Below are 22,151 nucleotides of genomic sequence, written 5' to 3' on the forward strand. Positions count from 1 at the left end.
CGCAATCTATACACTACATAGCCAGCCTTAAGAATACTCATCCCTACTTGCATTAACTGCATCTGTACAATTGTAAAATGACTTCATTTTCTTCATCGTTTCTGTAGCATGAGCATCTTCTTCTCGAGCCCGAAATATTGCTCATCTTTATCACTTTGTCTTCAGATCTCATAGAATGTTCACATTCTTCTGCCTCTTGTCTCTGTTCTGGATGCGTCAGTTTTATTTTTCATGACATCATCAGTCTTCTTTCTCACTTATTTTCACACTTCCTCCGGGATTTCATTCAAATGGCGATCATATTGTCCTGAGTGCATATATGGTTTCCTCAATGGGTACCTTACTTCCACGATTCTTTGTGGTACAGGTATTCTTACAGTACTGCACGTGTTGAAATAGGCAGAATGTGGGCAGAGCTTTGGGTGCGGGTACTTGGCTCCACCTCTACAAAGAAAAAGTCTGTTATTTTCCCAAAGGTCAGACATTTGGATGATAATCATTTCCTTCCATGAACGTGGCCTGTAATGGGATGTTAGATATAGTTCTGTAGTTGCCTAGACCATCTGGTTCGAATTCGTTTGAGCTTCTTTCAGCTTTTTTGGAATCCTACCTGAGGTAAAGGCGGCATTATTTAAAATGCCCCAGCTATTACCATAATAGTGTTCCAGCACTGAAATTTGTCTGAGTAATGGGACCCATGCCTGTGAATACCAGACTGGTGTCTACGGTAGGAGGAAAAAGGGTAGGATATGCAGGCCTGTAAGAAAAGGAGTGGAAGACATCAGGGAATGGCAGAAGATGGGATAGTGGAGGATAGCGTAAGCAGTGGTACATACATGTTCATGTTTGGGATGAGGAAAGACATTTTCTGAAACAGTGTGTAAATATACATTATTTCAGGAGCTCTTTGTGCTTTGTTCAAAAGTAAATTAACAGTGTACAGATTTGGAATAGAGATGAGTGGGCTAACCATTAACAACACTTACCATCTACCGGGTCAAACCAGTTGCGTCATGTGTTTATGGAGCAGAAGTGTGGGGTCTGTCCCCAAAGCAATCAATTCAGGGTAAAGAAGACAGATTGTTTTGGGGGCCACTAAGCGTACCTCAACGTATCTGCTCCATCAAGAAATAAGAATGGATTATATAAATGATCCTGTACATTCAAAACCCCTACTATTCTGGATTAGATTAGGGTCACAAACTGAGCAACTTTTAACACACAAGACTCTACAGGATCTGAAATCTTCAGATATCTGTAGGAATATTACTTGGCTAAACACACTGGAAAAAGCTTTTGTGAGTCTAGATTTGTTAGATCTTTATGTCGTCCCGGCTAGTATTTCCAGAGCCATTGCCATATTTGTGCGGCAAAAATATATGGAGCACAAAAGGGATTTGCACGGCTGTCTCGAGATCAAAAATCAGTCCATCCTAAGGTACCAAGATTTTAGTTGCAGTGGGCAAAACACAGAGTATATTTGCTGGTTGAATTGCAAACAAAAGAGAAGTGTTCTGATCCATCTGACGACGAGCCGCTTGATGTCATTAGTCAAGGGCCACAACGGCAAGAACTGTATGGGCTCAGAATCGAATATTCAATGCCCATGCAATTTGATCCTATCCCAAGTGTGGGTTTGTCTTATGCTTTTTTGTCAATTTTTCTACAAACCTAGGGTAAGGTTTTTAATATCAATTCCAAGGACGTCAAACTGCAGCTCAATTCAAGAAGCAATTAGGTACATACTGTCATTGTCATCAAGAGAGGCTGCAGCAGCTGTGCATATATGTTTTTAGAGGCTACATTACAGCTGATTGTGGATCATCTGCTCGAATGATTGTGGCTGTAATGTTTCAAATTGTGTGTCTTGTTGTCGTATTTTTTATATTTTACAATGTGATTTTTTTTCAATTTGTATAGTTTTTATATGTTGTTGTTTATGAAATCTATGTGCTTCGAAACAAAGGTTGATTAATTCGTTCAATAACAGTGTGCATGGTTGGGTGATGGGGTCAAGATGTGCTTGAGCATTATTATAGAATATAGTGAAATGTGGGCAATTGCGCAATCAATTGTCACATTCCTTTTTAATATGCTTTGACCAGGTTAGCATAATTGTGGGTAGGGTTAGGACTCTATACATTGTCATGGCATCTGCAATCTGCAATTAAAATTGTTTTACAGATGGCTACATTACCGTTTCCAAAGAATGCCAAGAAGAATTCTGTGACTTAGCACTGATTTTCGTACCTGAAGAAGAGATTTCAGAAGCATTATCTGGATTAGCCGAGTCCGATTTACCCTGAAAGAAAAATAGGAACCATCAAAACAAGCAGGGCATATTTTCAGCATGTTCAGTTTTCTCAAGCTCAAATTTGGGCTTGCTTCCCAAAATCAATGCTGCAAGCAAGCTGGCTCTGTGGACATACACAAATCGCCCTTGCACACTAACATTTAATTAATCTAGGATTTTTATACAACTCATCCTTTGAATGAAAAGATAGAAATCCCCCACATCTATACTTCAATCTATAGTTGCCTTAATGATTTTAGGTCTTATAGAAAATATACTTACCAGAGAAATTAGTATTGAATTGCTGCCCTGATCGACACTGGTTGCTGACATTTCCACAGATACTTACCCGGAAGTGGCGTCATGATGCTAAACTGATGCCATGATAGCTGAGCTTGTATAGTAAAAGCATTCTTGCACAGTGTGCTCTAGCAAAGCTTCGCCTCAATGACAAAGGCTGGGAGCCTCCAAGTCACTTATGGGAATGGGAAGGAAAGCCTGGCCCATCGAACATTAACACAGAGTTTTATCCATGAAAGGTCAATTAATCGCAATAACAGCACTGCCAATCTCATCAGAGAATTATCAAACATATATGATTTGTCAATGCTGGATCATCAATGTCTCGCCAAAACAAGTCATACTACTCAAATCCATCTACATTTTCAGAATAGAATAACATGATTCTGTAAAGCAGACTGGTGATAATGACAAATGTCTGAACTTTAGTTAAAAAAAGGCTGTTTTGTCTCAGGGACCATTCTATTTTGATGGACGTCAAGAAGCAATAACTAATGAAAAAAGCCAAAACTGCATTCATTTTACTTGACGGCATAGCAGTGACTTAAAGGATAGTTCCGGGACTTTTTTTTTTATTGTCCCTACGGTTCGGCCAAGTGTTTTTAAGCATAAATCGGTAGATCGTAGAAAACTTTCCTATGGACCTTACCTGACTTTTCGTCCATTAACGCACTCGAAATCAGCCGCCATTTTCTGATAATCCTATCATTTCCCCCCATCGACCTAGCTCATCTGCTTTTGCGGCACTAAATCAAATCCCCCGCCCCTGAGCCTGACATCAGCAGACGCGTACCGCCCATTTCTCAACGCCAAAGCACGTTTCGTGTCAACAATCGCTGCGCCTCAGCTAATGAAGTGTCGCCATGGAAATGGCAGGACGCCTCTTTCCTCAATAAGTATAAACACACTGTTTCACAACACACAGCAGCAGATTTTCGATTCCATTACTCTCTCTGTGATACTTTGAGTATTCTGTGACTCGTTTCTGTGCTCTGGTCAGCTACCTTCGCCGCTTCTAGGCCTTGTGAACACCTGTACCATCTCTGTAAATTATTTTACTTTCTTTACCACACAATGGCTACAATAATGCCGTATATGTACGAGCCCGAGTACACCGAGGAAGAACTACTGGAAAGGCAAGCACGCGAAAACGATGGGGATTCGGACGGCAGTTGGGAGGACCAGTCAACGGATGAAGAGCCTGGACCATGTCGCATGGACGGCGTCTCCACCTGGTGCACGTGCAATCGGTGCGAGCTAATGCCAACTTAAGAGGAGAACTGCTGCTGCCGTGAAAATTCCGGGTGCTTGGCCTACATTTCGGAAGGCGAGCCAAGTCCGCAATGCATCACCGAGCTGCCAGAGTTCAGGGAAGCCTGCCTCTCACGGACCGTGTTGAGGATGATGATGGTGCTTATGCACGAACTTCGCGGCACTGTTCGTCCGCGTAATCCGAGTAACGAGTAAGTATACTCTGGTTGTGATGTCAGTGATGCCACTACTATTTCATGGTCGTCTCCCACATATAAAATTACATCTACATATCATTCGAATGCATGTAAATTGGTTCCATATTGTGCATTTTCTAGATAGAATTTTTTTCAAAGCAGAATGACATTTTTTACCTGAATCGACAATGATGAGAAAGTTTTGTCATTTTAATACAGTTTGAATCTTTCATTTTCACAGGTGGTACAGGCTGGTGGCCTATCGTTGCTTCACTTGGTGGCTTCACGGGAGGCTCGGACACCGCGTTCGGAGAGTAATACCTGCCTGTGCGGTACCATTAGACAACATTTCCCCAGCGACAGTGGACAATACCGCGGATTTTCCCTGGATGTGCTACAACCGGAACTTTACAATGTGTAATGTGTAATGTTTATTATTTATGTTCAATTGAAATTAAGATCAAAAATAAAACCCAACATATATTTTAACAATGGTTGTTTTGATTTTTTAAATGAATCTAGTGTGTCTCCATTGAATAGTCTTCCTGTGCCTTGTCTTGTCACACCACATGTCTCCGGCCAGCATCCTCCCTCACGCTGGCCGCCCACCTTCAATCCACATAACCGTTGAACCCATATGCAGCAGACATACATATGTTATTTTGCGGGTTGGCATCAAGCCTCCCGGCCTTGCCTCCTCCCCCAAAAATACTTACCACACCACTTTGTTCAAGCGTTGGCAATAAAAGGCCGTTGGATTTTATTGATACAAAACATGGTTATAGGTAAATAATCAATATGGTTGATCATAATAAATCATCCTTTTGGGCACCGGGTACAGAGATGACCCCCTCTGGCCCGTGCCGCCTTGCCACCACAGGCCAGCCTGCTGCTGACTAACTGCCTAGGCATCCAGGGTCTCCAGGGTGAACTGCACCCATATATTCTCCTGGGAGGGTGAGGTATTTATAAACTCACCCCCCTGCCTTCCATGTACTAGATCCTGCAGCCTGCCTCTTACATGCAGTTAGATGGCCTCTCCTTGGTGAGGCCCTGCGGCAAACGAGTCTTGTCTGCACGACCACCGCCCCAATCCACCCCCCCGCCCTATCAAAGGCAGTTCGCACCGGGGTACTTGCGCTGGCAAGTGGAGCTGTCAGGGAGCGATAAAGGCCAAGAGGTGCCAAAGACCATGTACACTTCAAAGTGGTCTATAGAGCATGGGTTGTTGTTCCCATGTCTACCTCCAGACCCCGTGTCTCCTGCCAAGCATCCCCCCTCACGCTGGACGCCCCCCTGCAATCCACATAAGTGTCTCTCCATTCACGAGTCTTCCTGTGTCTTGTCTGCACGACCACCGCCCCAATCCACCCCCCGCCCTATCAAAGGCAGTTCGCACCGGGGTACTTGTGCTGGCAAGTGGAGCTGTCAGGGAGCGATAAAGGCCAAGAGGTGCCAAAGACCATGTACACTTCAAAGTGGTCTATAGAGCATGGGTTGTTGTTCCCATGTCTACCTCCAGACCCCGTGTCTCCTGCCAAGCATCCCCCCTCACGCTGGACGCCCCCCTGCAAACCGCATAATGCCACGACATATACACGTCATTCATTCACAAACACACCCCTGTTTCGAATTCTTTATAACCCACTTCATATTTCTAATGAGAACTTCTTTGCGCTTTGCTAGTCAACCCGTGAAGGTGCTGGTTTATCTGCTCTTCGTCTCTGTGAACTTCCGTGACCACTTCGAGGAAACTCGTCAGTTTGCAACCTGTGAACTGCTTCCTGTTCTACGACAAGAAACTACTCTGATCCCTGCATCTAACTGTTTGTTCGTCAAGGTAAGGCCATGTACCATAATCATTTTGCGTCCAATTTCTTTTCGTTCAAGACAGTACATGCAAGGAACTAGTCACATGTTCTGAGTTTAGTCAAATTATTTTTCTATTTTTTAAAGTTATTCAAATACTTATCCGCATGTGAATAACGTGTATAGTTCCAAGAACCAAAACGAACCTTGCATTGAACCTTTTATGTGTCATTTAATTTTTTAACACATTGGTATTCATAGAGAATTGTTGATCTTTACTTTTCAGAACTTTCCACAATGCCTGCCTGTTCCATTGGCGGTTGCCCTTCGAAGACCCATAATAAATCTGAAGGTACTATAATGCATGTTTTCCCTAAGACAATAGATCAGATAAGAGAATGGGTCCGATATTGCGGATATCCACCGTCTGAGCTTGAAAGTAGAGTCCTAGAAGTCTTTGCGGACAAGAGGGGTGATGGATACCGCATCTGCAGCAGGCACTTTAGCTCAGACATGTACTCCACATCATTGCTAATAAAGAAGAACACACCGCGAGCGAGGCGAAAATTGCTCTCAACCGCTATTCCCACTCTATTTGTCCACATCCCTCCACTGGTGAGTCAAGTTTACGTATTTATCTCTCGGCCTTGCGGTAGTGTGTAGCATTAGCTAACAATAATTTCCCCATTTATGTATCCACTCAATATGAAGGCGGAAGATTCTCCATCCGTGTCGTTATTGCAGTCATGAGCCACTTCGAGCGCCTATCGGGTAATCTTACTTGGCTATTCTGCCACTGACTTGTTTTAGGCATGTAAATCAATAGTTTTAATTTATCGTGTAATTATTTTACCTAATGGTACACCCTTGTACTCGTCCTCTAGTCTTTGTTTTCAGTTATAATTATTGTTATCCAAAATAATGCAAGTACTGTCTTTCAGGGAGATGCTGAGGAGTCCAACGTATTGACGACAACCGTTGATGTCATTCAGATGCTCGAGGTATGTTTCCGGACAGTTCCATCGATGGAGATCATCAGATCTTGCATTCTTGTAGCGTGATTGTTACACACAATGTTTCTTTCGTTTTTAGCCATTGATATGTCCTTCTGTCGTCGCCCTCCTATGTGTCTTCTTTTTTCAATATTGTGTTCATTACTAATGAAAGTCCTATGTTTCAGGGAGTCGATGGAGCATTAGTCCAAGAAGAAGGGGGAGCATGCAGTTACGGGTCGGCGCAACAGCTTGCAGAAGTGTGCACCGCAGTTACATCGTCCCTTGATGTTCTTATGCATTTCGAGGTATGGATACTGACAGTTCGATCAAGCGAAATCATATGACGTGATTACATCCACTATACTTCCTTCTTTATTAACGCAAGTACTATGTTTCAGGGAGATGACGGAGCTTCTTCTACAAGAACATCACCCCTAGTAGTTGATGCAGATCTCTGGGTGGTGACACTTCCAACGATCGAGCAAATGGAATCATATTTACATATCCATTATTTATTTTAGACAACTGATCATTTGTGCAGGTCTATTTAGATGAGCCCTTGATGCCTGCACAAAGTTTATGTTCTTTTTAACAAAATAGAAAACCATACTAATGCAATTACTGTGTTTCAGGGAGTTACTGAAGCATCATCTTCAATAATATCATCAATGGAAGTCTATGAGGAGCCCGAGGTATGGATCTTGACAGTTCCATCTAACTAGATCAACAATGCGTGAATAATTGTCGTTTGAATGTTCTACACAAAGCGTTCATTCGTGTTTTGCTATTGAGATGTACGTGGGTATTGGTCCCCAAGTACATTTTGTGTTTTCAATATTATTATACATACTAATGAAAGTTCTATGTTTCAGGGAGTCGATGGAGCGTCAGTGCGTGATGGATGTGCTTATCATGAAAATATAGTCGTTGCAGCGCAAGAGGAAGTGGAGACATGCACACAAGAGTCGGAGCAACAGCGTCCTGATGTTGAAGTTCGAGGCAAGAAAGTTTCAAAGAAAAGAAAGCAAAAGAAGGTTAGTGTCCTGGTCACTATATTATGTTGTTTTTCACTGTTAATAGTTCAATACTGTAAGTTGTGTTTAAACTGAACATCCCTTTTCCAATCTGTCCTCTAGTTGCGAGTGGGTGTACGAACTAGATCTACACAGACAGTGAAGCGAACGAGAGATGTTGCTTGTCAAACCTTTTGGCAGGGACTTGAGACTGGAGATGCATCGTGCCAATGGGAAGAATATGAAGTGATTGACAACGGAGCTATACCACCACCAGCCATTGATAGTGAATGTCCTCCTGGTAGTTCGGATGCAGTCGGAGATCAATTCACAGAATCCACACCCGCAAAAACTAAGACCGCGAGAAAGTTGAAGAAATTGTTTTATTCACCCATCGCCGGAGAAGGAACAGATGTTGCAATGGAAGAGAATGAAGTGGACGACAATGAAACACCATCAATATCACTGAACATAGCGGAAGACGATATCAGAGATTCTACCTTTCATGTGAGTGACATGTCCTCAACGTTACAGGCCGAACCAGCTGTGATGCAGAGTGACAGTATAAGGAAAGAGGCCAAATTCATTGTATTCGATAGTTGTTTGATTGATATTATTATTCGGATGAAATGTGGGCATTCGGTTGGTGAGGAAGTATGTGGGGAGCCATTGATTAATGTGACTCGTGCAATTCGAGGCACTAACCTTAAAATACATGCCACCTGTACAAAATATCATCCTTTCTCATGGTCTGCACAACCCATGCTGGGGCAACTGCCAGCAGGCAATCTACTTTGTGCAGCGGCTGCACTTTTTAGTGGTTCAAGTTTTAAAAAGTTAGAGTCTTTCTTTCAGTTTGTGGGAATCCATTTCATTGCGAAAACTCAGTTCTACAAATACCAAACCGATTATCTATTTCCAGCCATTAGCGAAGCTTGGAGAATGGAAAAAATGTCTATTGATAGTACATTCGCGGGCAAACGGTTCAGGCTAGCCGGTGATGGACAGTGCGACAGCCCAGGATTTTCAGCCAAGTACTGCACCTACCACTTTCAGGACATGGAAAGTAAGAAAATTGTGAGTTCGGTGGTCGTGCAGGTGTCACAAAGTACATCCTCAGTGGCCATGGAGAAAGTTGGCTTTGTAGCATCATTGCAAGAACTACAATCGCGGGGAATGGTGATCGACCTGATAGCCACGGACAGACACGTTTCAATTGCCAAGACAATGAGAGAAGAGTACAAAAATATAAATCACCAATTTGACGTTTGGCATCTTGCAAAAACAATCAATAAAAAAATGTCGGCTGCAGGTAAAAAAAAAAGATATGCAAGGTATTTCACAGTGGTCCAAGTCAATCAGCAACCATCTTTGGTGGAGCTCAAAAACATGTGGAGGGTCGTTGGAAATTCTACTGGAAAAATGGCGGTCAGTAATGCTACACTGTAGCAACGTTCACCGCTGGACCACAAACCAACATTTCCACAATTGTGAACATGGCCATTTGTCCACAGAGGAGGCATGGAAGAAGAAGTGGTTGATTCCTTCATCACCCACTCACAAAGCCATTGAAAAGATTGTATTTGATAAAACTATAACAAGAGATTTGAGGGGACTCACGGAATTCTGCCACACAGGAGATTTGGAGGTGTTCCACAATATGTGCCTAAAGTACAGGCCAAAACGATTGCATTTTGGCATGGAGGGCATGATAAATCGGACTCTTCTAGCGGTCTTGGCACATAACCATAATGTTGGCCGTCAACAAAGTAGGACGACCGGAACTTTAGGGACGCTTCGCTACAATAAGGCCTTCACTAAAAGAAGTAAACAATGGGGGATCAAACCAGTGTTTGAGGATATGCAATATGAGTTTATTGAGAGACTTATTGTTGATGTCCTAGATAGGCACATACATGGAGTTGTGAACGAACCTGTGCAGGGGACAACTGCATTGCCACCCAACATTGCCTCTGTTCCATGTCCACCTAAAGCAGAGCTCATTGAGAAATACACATCACGGTTTAAATGATTGTAATTTGATTGTCTGTTCTCTCGAGTCTCCTCATGTTGCAGGCCCATTGAATATGTGTATCTATGTAATGTGTAAATAAAAGTGATTGCTCAGTGTATATGCAATGTGTCTCTCCACCCTTGCCCCTCCCTTCAACGTGCAGTAGTGCGAACCACCCGGGTGTCACCTGTGACTTTGCTCTGGAGTCTCCTCATGTCGCAGGCCCATTGAATATGTGTAGCTATGTATTGTGTAAATAAAAGTGATTGCTCAGTGTACATGCAATGTGTCTATCCACCCTTGTTCATTTGCGCATTAAATTAAACCAAACAGTAATATAAATCATTTTTCAAAAAATATAGAATGTCTCCGTATTTATGGTTCGCTGGGGCTGCAAATGCACGCAGACAAAATGCAAAGATGGAGTGTAAATTTCAAGTCCTGTGAGATGGCCTTACACTGAATGTAGCTAACTAGGAATGTGTGCTCGTTCAAAGTGAAGGTCAGCTGCTTTGATTTTTTGCTCGGGTGCCGGAATGGCCCACGACTCAGTATAAGGTTCTATTGTTATTTGACCTTGACAGGCCGGGACCATCCAGAAAGACTTCTTTTTGGGGGTGTGGGGCAATAACGTAAGAAACGATAATGAATATAATTTCAGAAACGAAAGCCATTTAATGTTCTTTCATTAGAAGAAATAACGTCGGCATAGAAGGAGTGGTATTTCGGGGCTGCCCTACGCACAGACACAATGGAAAATGCAAATATAATGTAAGTAACTCTTTAGATGAGTTTATACCGCAATTTAATTACTATACAGTAGCTTTAAAGACGGGTTAAGTTGTACTTGTTCGTTCTATGTGGCATATTGTTTTGTACCGCGCACTATCTTGAGGAGAACCATCTCCTTTTACGGAAGCACCTCAAAACCTTCCTCTTTGCTTCTGCTTTCTCTCTCCCTCTCCCCTGCTACAACTGGTCCACTGTCTGCGACCTCGGTCCTGGGCCCTTCCACTCTCCACCTGCACTGCCTCCCTGTCAACCCCTGCACTGGGGGACTGTCTCAGTATCCTACAGCCCCCCCTTCCCAGCACTTGTTCTGCACTTACCTTGCACTCGCCACCAGCTGGCCCTATGTATTTAGTATTTTATGCTACTTACCTTGTACTCCACTTCCCCCCTCCCCTTCCCCTTGCACTTTTACCTTCCCCCTACCCCTGCACTTGCGCGATCTGAATGGCACCTGGCCTAGTAGGATCGTTGTCGGTCTTCTCCTTGTCCCCCCCCCCTCCCTGCCTCGCCACGCCTTGAAACACTTGTGTATAGGCGCGTTGCAAATGCCATATTATATCATATCAGTGACGAAGTGGTCCACTGTCTGCGACCTCGGTCCTGGGCCCTTCCACTCTTCACCTGCACTGCCTCCCTGTCAACCCCTGCACTGGGGGACTGTCTCAGTATCCTACAGCCCCCCCTTGACGTATAATACCCAGTTGCACTGTCCTAGCTATGAAATAATTTCCCGACCTAATATATAAAATGAATAATTTTTATAAAGATCTGATGGTGAGACTAATTTCATTTTTTATGTTTTTAAAACAGGTACATCCTTCATTATTGTATGTGTCACGAGTACCAGACACCGGCGGATGGCTTTTTCAACCGCCAGTTGCTTTTCCGCGTGAACAACGTTACCACCCTGACCATTTTATGGGACGATCGCCAAGTACAAGTATGCCCTTACGCGGTACTAACGGCTAGATGCAACATACAGACCGTTGTGGTGGCCTAGTGCCTCGTTGTTGGAACAGCCATGCGATTATCAGTGCGACCGAAGAGCTTATTTTATCGTAAACCAACACCCTGTGTACTGCACACGAACATCGCTTGCCTCAAGACGAACTATTTTGGATCGAGAGCAAAGAAAAATGCAAATCGCTGAATATTCTCTAAACATTTGATGTCCAATAAATGTACTTTACCAAATTTACAATCTTGCGGTTTGATTTAAAAGTACAGTTTCATATTCCGAATTGTGGCGCGCTGTGTTGTGAGCTGATCTGTGTTGGTTTCCGGGTTCTGTGTGGAGTCGCGTAGAAGACGCCTGGGCGCGTTTGCCTACGCAGCACAGTCACGTCACGGATAGAGGCGGGGAATATGAATGTTTTGATAAAGTCTGTTTCAGGGGCAGGGGGATTTGATTTAGTGCCGCAAAAGCAGGTGAGCCAGGTCGATGGGGGGAAATGATAGGATTATCAGAAAATGGCGGCTGATTTCGAGTGCGTTAATGGACGAAAAGTCGGGTAAGGTCCATAGGAAAGTTTTCTACGATCTACCGATTTATGCTTAAAAACACATGGCCGAACCGTAGGGACAATAAAAAAAAAGTCCCGGAACTATCCTTTAAAACAGTTAGTGACAACTACTTCATATGAAAAGAGTTGACAGGTTGAAAAAGGAAGCATGTAGGGAACTGTTTAGATGGATTTTTATAATCAGCCCTGTGAACGGATTCTGAGAGGCCATCCTATTCTGTCGAACATGTGCAAACGCTAATGTCTACACAAATTCTATCTGGGTGGTGTGGATGAGCATCAAGGCTGAGACTAAGGATGGCATGCGAGTAGTAATGGGTTCAGTTAAGCACACACATAGCACTCTTATTAACGTGTTAGGCCGAATGTAAACAAATATGCTTTTTTATTTAATCCTTGAACGAAACTCTTATCGATGAAAAACACAGGTAACAAACTAAAATATTCACGATTATATACAAATTCACCTTGGTGTTCTCTAAGCTATTCACCTTAAAAAGTCCTTCTCTAGCTAAAAGTCCCAATGCAGGGTTTTAGGAGGCTACGAGTCTCTTTTTGGAAGCTGCACAAAATTGGCTTGAGCCAAAAAGTAGTTATAAGTGTTTCATACGTTAATGAAATGAAGAGGAAATCCTTTACCATATCCTCTCCCAAACCATCCACCTTAGGGGAGAACCAGTGGAGGATACCAGGCCAGACCACCAATGTTCAGGGCTAGGCAAGGGAAAGATATGGCTAGGACTTTACACCCACAGAATCTTATGGAGACAGGCGATGGGCGGGGGAAACACAGGTATGTGTACTTCCCCCTCACCCCCGTACTCCCATTAACTGAGGGACAACCGTGGAAGTTCCCACTTTTGCTGTGCTCTCTGCATGTATGTCTTGGTTCTGTTTGAGACTGTCAAGGGGTTTTGGGTGCAGTGATCACATTAGGGATCTGGTTTTTGGATCCAGCTAGTTCGCAGTTCCCAGCTCCGTGGTGACCGGTTCTAGACAATGGACAACTGGACACTCAGGACATACCGACTACTGGACCACCACAAAGTCGACAACCTCCAAGGACCCCCAAGAAGCGATAAAGGCGGTGAACAACAATGACCACTACAAAGAAAAGAACAAGTTACTTTCTTACCTGGTAACGTTCTTTCGATGGGATGTTCCAACGACGTATTCATATCTATGACAGGTAATCACCAGAGCTGTGCTGCTTCGGAAAAATTTTCGGCGTCTGCGTCCTGCGTCGATGACGTCGATGACGTCGATACGCTGTCCTCGAGGGCCTCCGTCGAGCCGACGTCACCGGATGTTATAAGTAGGACGCACGACGCCCATAGCCTCAGTTGTAGTTTTTTCCCAGAACGTGTGGCACTAATCTTCTGCCAGTATGACCACAGAAAGCCTTGCGGAAACGTAACCTGCAATAGCATAAGAAATTCTGTAGCGGGCCAGGCTGGGAGGGTACGATATGGAATACGTCATCAGAACATCCCATCGAAAGAACGTTACCAGGTAAGAAAGTAACTTGCTCTTCGAGGGGATTGGTTCCTCCGACGTATTCCATATCTATGACAGACTCCGAAAGCAGTACCAACGTATGGAGGAGGGAAAAGAATTTAGAATTTAGAAATTTAGAATGCCCAATCAAATTGCAGAATAGAGGACCGCCTTGCCAAAGGCCAGATCCTGCCCATGGTTAGAATCTAGGGAGTAGTGTCTTACAAAAGTATGGACCGAAGCCCATGTGGCTGCTTCACAGATGTGGCAGGGCAGTAGAGGCAGCCACACCCCTAGTAGAATGGGCCCGTAAGCCTACCGGAGGGTCCTTACCCGCCAAGCAGTAACATTCAGAAATTGCCAAGATAATCCATCTAGACAGTCTGCTTAGTAACAGCTTGTCCCAAACGCCTTCCAGCGTATCCTATAAAGAGCTGATCGTCCACTCTGACCCGGGACATGCGTGAGATGTAGAAACTTAAAGCTCTCCTAGGATCCAACCTATGGAGCCTCTCCTCTTCCTTACCTGGATGCGGAGGAGAATAGAATGCCGGAAGAATGATCTTCTGGCTTCAATGAAATTCTGACACAACTTTCGGAAGAAAGGAAGGACGAACCCTAAGGACAACCCTGTCCTTATGAAACACCATGAAGGGTGGCTTAACAGAAAGTGCCTGCAACTTACTCACTCTGCGAGCGGAAGTAACCGCAACTAAAAATACAGTTTTAAGGGTTAACAGTCTCAAAGGACAAGAATGTAAAGGCTCAAATGGAGCACCCATTAGGAATTTTAGAACCAGGTTAAAATCGCAACCGGGCACCTGGAAAGGTGACGGAGGAAACACATTAGTGAGCACTTTCAGAAACTGAGAAATTAAAGGAATTTTAAAATAAGAACACTCCTCAGACGAGCACTTAAATATGGACAGCGCCGCCAGGTACCACGTTCTCCGGGCCCATGCCGGAGCAACGAGGATCATCCGGGAGCCGAACCTCTGTAACCTCCGCAGCACTTGTGGAATGACAGGGACTGGAGGGAATGCATACAGCAGTGGGAAGGACCACTCCACTACGAACGCGTCCTCTAAGGCTCCTCTTGGAGGAAATTCCCACGAGCAGAATCTTTCGCCCTTCGGGTTGACACTGGTGGCGAAGAGATCCACTTGTGGGGTCCACCAAAGGGCGAAGATCTCCAGGAGAATCTCCTGAGCCAGCTCCCACTCATGAGAGACCATGCTCTGCCTGCTCAGAGCATCCGCCGCCTCGTTTTCATCTCCTGCCAGATGAACTGCAGAGATCGACGTTTCCTGCTCGAAGGCCCAGAACCCGAGCGGCATTGCCTCTCTGCACAGAGGGAGAGACCCTGCCACCCCTTTTTGTTGAGGTAGTGCATGGCCACTGTATTGTCCATCAGAATCAGGACATTCTTCCCCCGCACGGATGGCAGAAAAGCCTTCAGGGCTAGCCTGACAGCCCTCAGCTCCAACAGAATGATATGGAGTCTGGACTTCGACGGAGACCAACGACCGCTGACTGTCAACTCGTTGGCATGAGCTCCCCATCCCGTGAGGGATGCATCCGTCACGATCGTCACCTCCGGCCAGGGTAACCTAAATGGAGCCCCTTCATCAGATTGCCTTCGACGGCCCACCACAGAAGATCCTAGGCGACCGAGGGCGGCACCTGAATGGGATCCGACATCCTGCCGGAGGACTGTGACCACTGCATCTTGAGAGCCCACTGCAGAGATCTCATCTATGGTCTGGCCTCTGGCACCAGGAGAATGCAGGATGCCATGAGGCCGAGCAACCTCAAAAACACGAATGCCGGGAGACTCTGGGCATGTTGAAACCTGTTCACCATCTGCAGAATGTGAGAAGCCCCCACCTGGGGAGGCAAACACAACCCCAGGGATGTGTCGTGCACTGCTCCGATGTACTGGAGCCGCTGGGTAGGTGTCAAGTGGGACTTCTTTAAGTTGTGGGAGAAGCCCAGCCTGTAAAGGGAGTGGCAGGTGACTGACAGATGATCCAGGACTTGCTCGGGAGAGCGCGCCCTGATCAACCAATCGTCCAGGTAGGGGTAGACGTGAATCCCCCCTTTCCTGAGATACGCTGCCACCACCACCATGAGCTTGGAGAAGACCCTCGGTGCGGAGGTCAATCCGAACGGCAGGACCCGAAACTGAAAGTGTGAGTCGCCAACCGCGAAACTCAGGTACTTCTTGTGCTTGGGATGAATCGGCACATGAAAATAAGCGTACTTGAGGTCGAGAGACACCAATCAGTACTGAAGTTGAAGGGCCTGGAGGACTTGAGAGAGAGTAGCCATCTTGAACTTGTCCTTCCTGAGGAGATTGTTCAAACCACGCAAGTCCATGATGGGTCTCAATCCCCTGTCTTTCTTCAGAATCAAAGAATAAGGGGAATACCATCCCTTGTTCCTCTCCGCTACAAGCACCAGTTCTATGGCGCCTTTCTCCAGCAGGGATTTGATTTCCTGCGCAAGGAGCAGATCCGGACTCTTCAAAGAGAGAGTCCCTGGTGGATTGTCACGAGGCCTCTGCCAGAAAGGAAGACAGTAGCCGTGGGCAATGATCTCCAGAACCCACACATCTGAAGTAATGACACGCCATTCTACAAGATGCTGTGCCAGCCTTCCCCCAACCGGCGAACCATGGGAAATGGCCTCATGACTGAGTTGAAGCGGTTGCGGCAGTGCCTGAGGGCAAACAGGCAACTGATCGAGCAGCCTTGGAACCTCGAGTACCCTGTTTTCCACCTCTGGTACTCCCACGTTGGCCTCTTTGACTTGCAGCTCCCCTCGATTTACCAAAGGTCGAGTAATATCGAAAGGAACCTCCCCTCCATTGCTGTCCCCTAGGAAGAAAAGGCGGAGGTTGGCGAACTGCAGCGCTCAACGACTTCGCTGCAGCCTTCGAGGTCTGCAACCTCTCAAGGCTCTTGTCAGCCTTGATGCCAAAAAGATGGTCACCATCAAAGGGCAGGTTGAGAAGTCGGGCTTGTACATCCAGAGAAAACCCCGACTTCCGCAACCACGCAAATCCCTGCATCACGGTGCTCGCTGCCATGGACCGGCTGACAGTCTGCCACGTCCAGACCCGACTGAACGGATTCACACATGGCATCCATGCCATCCTGTACAAGGGCAAGAAAGCCATCCCGTTCCTCCCCTTCGGGAATATGTTCAGCCGCTAAGGAAACAATTCCACATAGTATGAGTGAAAAGTGCTAAGGCACACACACAGTTGATTGCTTTCAAAGCCATACCCCCTGAAGGAAACACTTTCTTCGCCCAACCGTCAAAACACTTGTCGTCCCTATCAGGAGGGATGGTAGGGTACTTATTTATTTATTTATTTATTTATTTATTTGCATTTATAAAGCGCACAGAACTGCCCTGGGGCATCGTGGCGCTGTTACAGCAGACTTAGTCATGAACACAAGCATAGGAATGTGTTTACAGATGTAACCGAGTTACATAGTACATTTCACATTGGTAATAAACATTGAGCTTAAAGGTTATGCTATGCTGTGGTTACAATGCAAGCATGAGAGTGAATGTGGCAGACTTTAGCGGAATAGGAGGGTTTTGAGGTTTTTACGGAAGGTATGGTATGATTTTTCGTTCCTTAGTGAGGTAGGTAGGGAGTTCCAGTTTTTTGGTGCGAGGTGTTGGAAGCTGGTTCCTCCCGCCCTGGATCTTTGAAACGTGGGGACATCAATCATGTTGGTGCGGTGAGCTCTGGTGGGTCTGATGGAGGCTTTCGGTACGACGCCTGTTTAGCCGGGGCGGTAGCCGCCTGCACCACAAAACTCTCTGGAGTAGGGTGCACAGACAAGTAGCCGGGGTCGCCACTGGCTGGGCGGTATTTTTTCGGCAACGACTTTCCCACTGCCGGGAGACTCTCCGGAGCAGTCCAAGACGCCACCACCCTTCTTTGCAAGGCCATATGAAATGGCATAACCAGGTTAGTTGGTGGACCTAGGTTCAGGATATCTGTCAGGTCGTCCTGCAGAACATCCACTGGGGGCGCAGACCACCCCAAGTACTCCGACACCCTTGACCTTAGCTGCCGGTATGAAGACTCAGCGTGCGTGCCAGGCTCAGGCCTACCAAACTCCACCTCCGGAGAGGTGTCCAGACCACTGGCGTCATGCAACGACTGATGCAGGTCTTCAATCTGGCTATGACCAGACAATATTTCGTCAGGTACCTCATCAGGAACCAAACCTTCCTCAGACCCTTCTTCCACCTCAGAAATATAATCCAGAGGTTGGAATGGGGGCACAGAAAAAGGGACAAACACATTTTTGGACTTTGCCAGAGCCTTTTTTGGGGTTTCCACCGCACTACGGGGAACCTCCGACAAAGCATCCTCGAAAGGCATCGAGGGCGTCGATGGAATCGGCGTCGACGTCGAGCGTGGCGCCGATGGCTAAGACACAGTCCTCGAGGGCGGTGCCCAGAGCGTGTCCCTCGATGGCCTCGGTGCCGATGGCGTCGAGGGCTTCCTCGGAGCTGGAGCCTCGAGGGAACCTCTCGACGGGCATGGTGCCGATGGCGTTGACGTCTTCGAAGAAGACCTCACAGGCTCCGACGGTCTCGAGGCGTCGAGGACCGGGACCTGGAGCGGGCATGGCTAGAGCGATCCACCTTGTCCGATCGGGACCTCAAAGGTTCCCGATGATCGCACCAACCACCCGAGCCCGAAGGCGTGCGAGTGGTGGCTCTAGCACGGTCACGGCCGGCTTCTTTCGAAGGCATGGACGGACCGGAGCCCTGCGACTCAAAAATCGCCATCATTTCCTTACAGAATGCCTCCCATCCCGCAGGAGTAGAATGCTTGCCTGGACAAGCAACCCATCGTCGGCAGAGTCCTCAGACGAGGGCGGGGAAGGCGACCGGTGACAGCGCTTGCCTCGACGAGACAGAGGAATGGCGGGAACCACTCCGGGACCGAGAACCCCTGGAGTCGCCCCTCGAATGGTCAGTGGAAAGTCCAGTGACCTCGGCTTACTGGGTTTGGAAACCCTACCTACAGAAAGCTTCTTCTTCCGCTCCCGCAAGGCCTTCGATGTTAACGACTGGCACTCGTCACAATCGTCCGTGGCGTGGTCCTCACCGAGGCACCAGAGGGAGGCGTTGTGCGGGTCCGTAAGCGACATCTTGGAACCGCAGTCCCGACACTTCTTGAAACCCGACCACGGGGTTGAGGAAGACAAAGACATGATATTCGATTTCACAAACCAAGTTCGAAGACCGTAGAAACAGAAGAAACGAGGCGTGCCGAGATCTGCGAAGCGAACACGTTCGCAGAAAAAACAGAACTGAGGCTACCGGGCGTCGTGCGTCCTACTTATAACATCCGGTGACGTCGGCTCGATGGAGGCCCTCGAGGACAGCGTATCGACATCATTGACGCAGGAAAAATTTCCAAAGCAGCACAGCTGTGGTGATTACCTGTCATAGATATGGAATACGTCGGAGGAACCAATCCCCTCGAATGGCGGAAGATGACCCTTATGGTTGAAACAAAGAAACCTTTCTTGCAAGGCCCTACGTTTGAGATGGAGAGATGCAACTTCAAGGAAATGGTTCTTGTTCCAAAAGATGAGGGTCTGCGGAGTCCCTAGGTTCAATTAGGGATGGTGACTGTTGCAGCCAAGTAGCTCAGGAGGACATCTGGCTAGCCCACAAGATGGTTCCTGGAGCGATTGAGTGAGATATTTGTATAGCGCAAGTTATAAACAAAATGTAATCATATCTAGGTGCAGTTGTTTGACAAAAAAGGAGGAAAAAATAATGCTGATCTCATTCCAGACTGTTACTCCTGGCAGACCTACAGGTTATTTTATTTAAACACATGCGTTTGTCAGGACTTTGCGGAACTGGGGCAGAGATTCCTTTTCCCTGATCTCCCAAGGAAGACAATTCCATACACAGCAAATATTTGATCTCTCCTAGAAACAAAAGAGAATGGTGGAACTGTCAGAACCAATTTGTCCCTAGAACGTAAGTCCTGGGTTGGTTGATGTAAGCTCAGTTTCTCCACCAAATAACAGGTTCACAATTATTCAGGCACTTGTACATCAGGCCCAAATCTTGAAGTCAATCCTATCCCCCACTGTCAGTCAGTGTAGGGAGCATTGCAATGATTAAATGGGTGTAGATTTAGTCACTCCAAAAACCACTCCAGGCAGACCCCACCTCCCCACATCCAGCCACACACAGACCGCCACTTTGCCTGCGAAAGCTGGAGCTTTCCAGCGGAACAGGCTCACTGTATATGAAAAATCCTGTCACTCCAGGTCAAGAAGAGGGTCAAACCACAAGATGGTCAAAGGACAGGTATAAATCACATGGCACAGCCATTGTAGAGTATATGGTACTCTAATTAGCAATAAGGGGCAAAATGCAAAAGAGATTACACAAAAGAACATTCCTTTAAAGTATCTGCAGTAACCACAAAGTTGCTAAAAACAAAGGGTCAGGAACACAGAGTGCCCCTATCACCCTTCACAGAAGCTCATGTTTGCAGGGAAAATATGGGCTTCATAACGACTTTAGCGGTATTCAGGCTGTAAATCTGCCAAAATACTGCAGAACAGATTTATCGTTGCCGCAACTTGGTCTGGCAGAATTACCGCCCGATTGCAAGTGGCGGTATGACCGTGTCAGTCCACATTTATGGAGGACTCCATGGGGATTTTGCTGGAATTCCGCAAATTTTCAGAGTTTTGGCGGTACGGTGGAAGCTTTACCTCCAGGTTTTTGCTGGAGGTTTTCTCTTCACCTTACCACCAAAGTCATAGTTCGGCGGTGCGGGAAAGCAGCAGTAATGGAATTACCGCCACATTACTGCCAATTTTTCGCACACCGCTGACCTCGTAATGAGACCCAAAGAACTTTATTATGGATAAACAGAGTTCTCCTGCACCGATAGCTATAGGGACAGACCAGTGCCCCCAAAAGAGATGAGATTAACAAGGCAAGTGGACCACACAGGCCTCACTTACTTCAAAAAGTCAGGAAAGGTTCAGAGCAATAGCCAAGGAAGGGTATCCCATTGATATCTATGGAGAGAAAGAATCAAAAAGAAGAAACTTTCCTGACAGGAACTCTGGCCTCTACTTAACCTTGCAAGGATGTGGGAGCTCCTCTACTGAGAACAAACACAACCAATGAACCTGCACTATGGGACTGTACCCACCCTGGGGGAGCCTTCAAGCACATGGTAGCCCATTGTACCTTACCAGAGTAGAAATAACCATTTGCATATCAGTCTGCTTTCACCCACAAGGACAGTCCAGCGACGAAATGCTAGGAAACTTTCCTCTGAACAAGAGCACCACCAGCAACCTGTTTCTGCCTTTCTTGGGCATCATCAGTGAGTTGGGAATGAGCTGCTTGGCCACTCGAAGCATAGTGAGCAAGGGGTCAATGTCTGGATTACACTCTGCTTCGGGTGAAAACACATGTATTTCAAATTGTGGAATTAAGCCAGGCATGGACCCCCTTCGCACCCCACTGCCCCTTTCAAACTACTATACAAGCTAATATGTCTCCTCTGGTAAGACACAGAGGGAGTAATAGCACAGGCAAATGTGCTATTGCACCCTCCTGAGTTGGCACCTTCCCACAGAAAAAGGCTACTTAGCCATGTTCATTCTCAGTTGATGGGCTCTGACTTTGACACACCACTTAGATTTGGTTGGCAGAACCATCAGCGGTGGTTAAGGAACGTAGAGCTAATGGAATGATGATCTCTGTGCTTCCACGTGGCCCTGCATAGCAAACTGGTGGTACAAGAAGTTGCTTTTTGTCCCCTTCACCCAGGCATTGGGAATCCCAGGAATTCCCATATGCTCAGACGTGCATATAGCAAGACATTTTCCTGGGAATTGACAATCATAGGAGCCCCCCATCCAGAGCAGCTTTCTCAGAGACCAGAGAAAATACCTTGAAAAACACTTTAATTAGCAAATGTTCAACTGAAAGAGCCACCAATGGAGTTTCAACAAACAATTCCTTCAAGTGAAAATAGCAGAAAGGTTAAACCTGTCCCATCCAGGTGCTGGAAGTGCAGCAATTCAAACATGCCTCTTTAAATAGCTGAAGTAAAGGACTTTTTAACACAAGAATTCAGATGTAAATGGAATGGTGCATCATGTCAAAGGCTTCCCAGCTGCTCGTCTAATCTCCATCAGGGAAGTGTCACACCCCCAACTATTCTGCTCGCTCCTTAGGATTTATGCTCTCCGCAAGCCTTCATCATGTATTACCTTCCCTTTACAGCAGGACTCTTCCTTGCCACCACAGTGATACTAACCGGCCTACCAGCAGGTTTCCTTACAACTTAGGATTGGATGATGGTACGACTGCCTCACTACCTTTCTTGCCACTTCTTGGTTCATTATCACACACATTCCGTCCATGAGCTGGA

The 22,151-nt window shown here is 46.3% G+C and overlaps 1 protein-coding gene across 6 annotated transcripts in view; it reads right to left on the reverse strand.

Annotated features, from left to right (window-relative positions):
- The window catches only part of EFR3B (EFR3 homolog B), a 1,154,471-nt gene that overhangs the window by 229,394 nt on the left and 902,926 nt on the right, over window positions 1–22,151 (reverse strand). For all 6 annotated transcript variants that reach the window (XM_069605670.1, XM_069605672.1, XM_069605667.1 and 3 more), the window contains one exon: window positions 2,251–2,302. In XM_069605670.1, coding sequence (XP_069461771.1) covers window positions 2,251–2,302 — 52 coding nt within the window. The remainder of the gene's footprint in view (window positions 1–2,250; window positions 2,303–22,151) is intronic.

Source organism: Ambystoma mexicanum, chromosome 4p (assembly GCF_040938575.1).
Source record: "Ambystoma mexicanum isolate Mex_15411 chromosome 4p, UKY_AmexF1_1, whole genome shotgun sequence".
Classification (NCBI taxonomy): Eukaryota; Metazoa; Chordata; class Amphibia; order Caudata; family Ambystomatidae; genus Ambystoma; species Ambystoma mexicanum.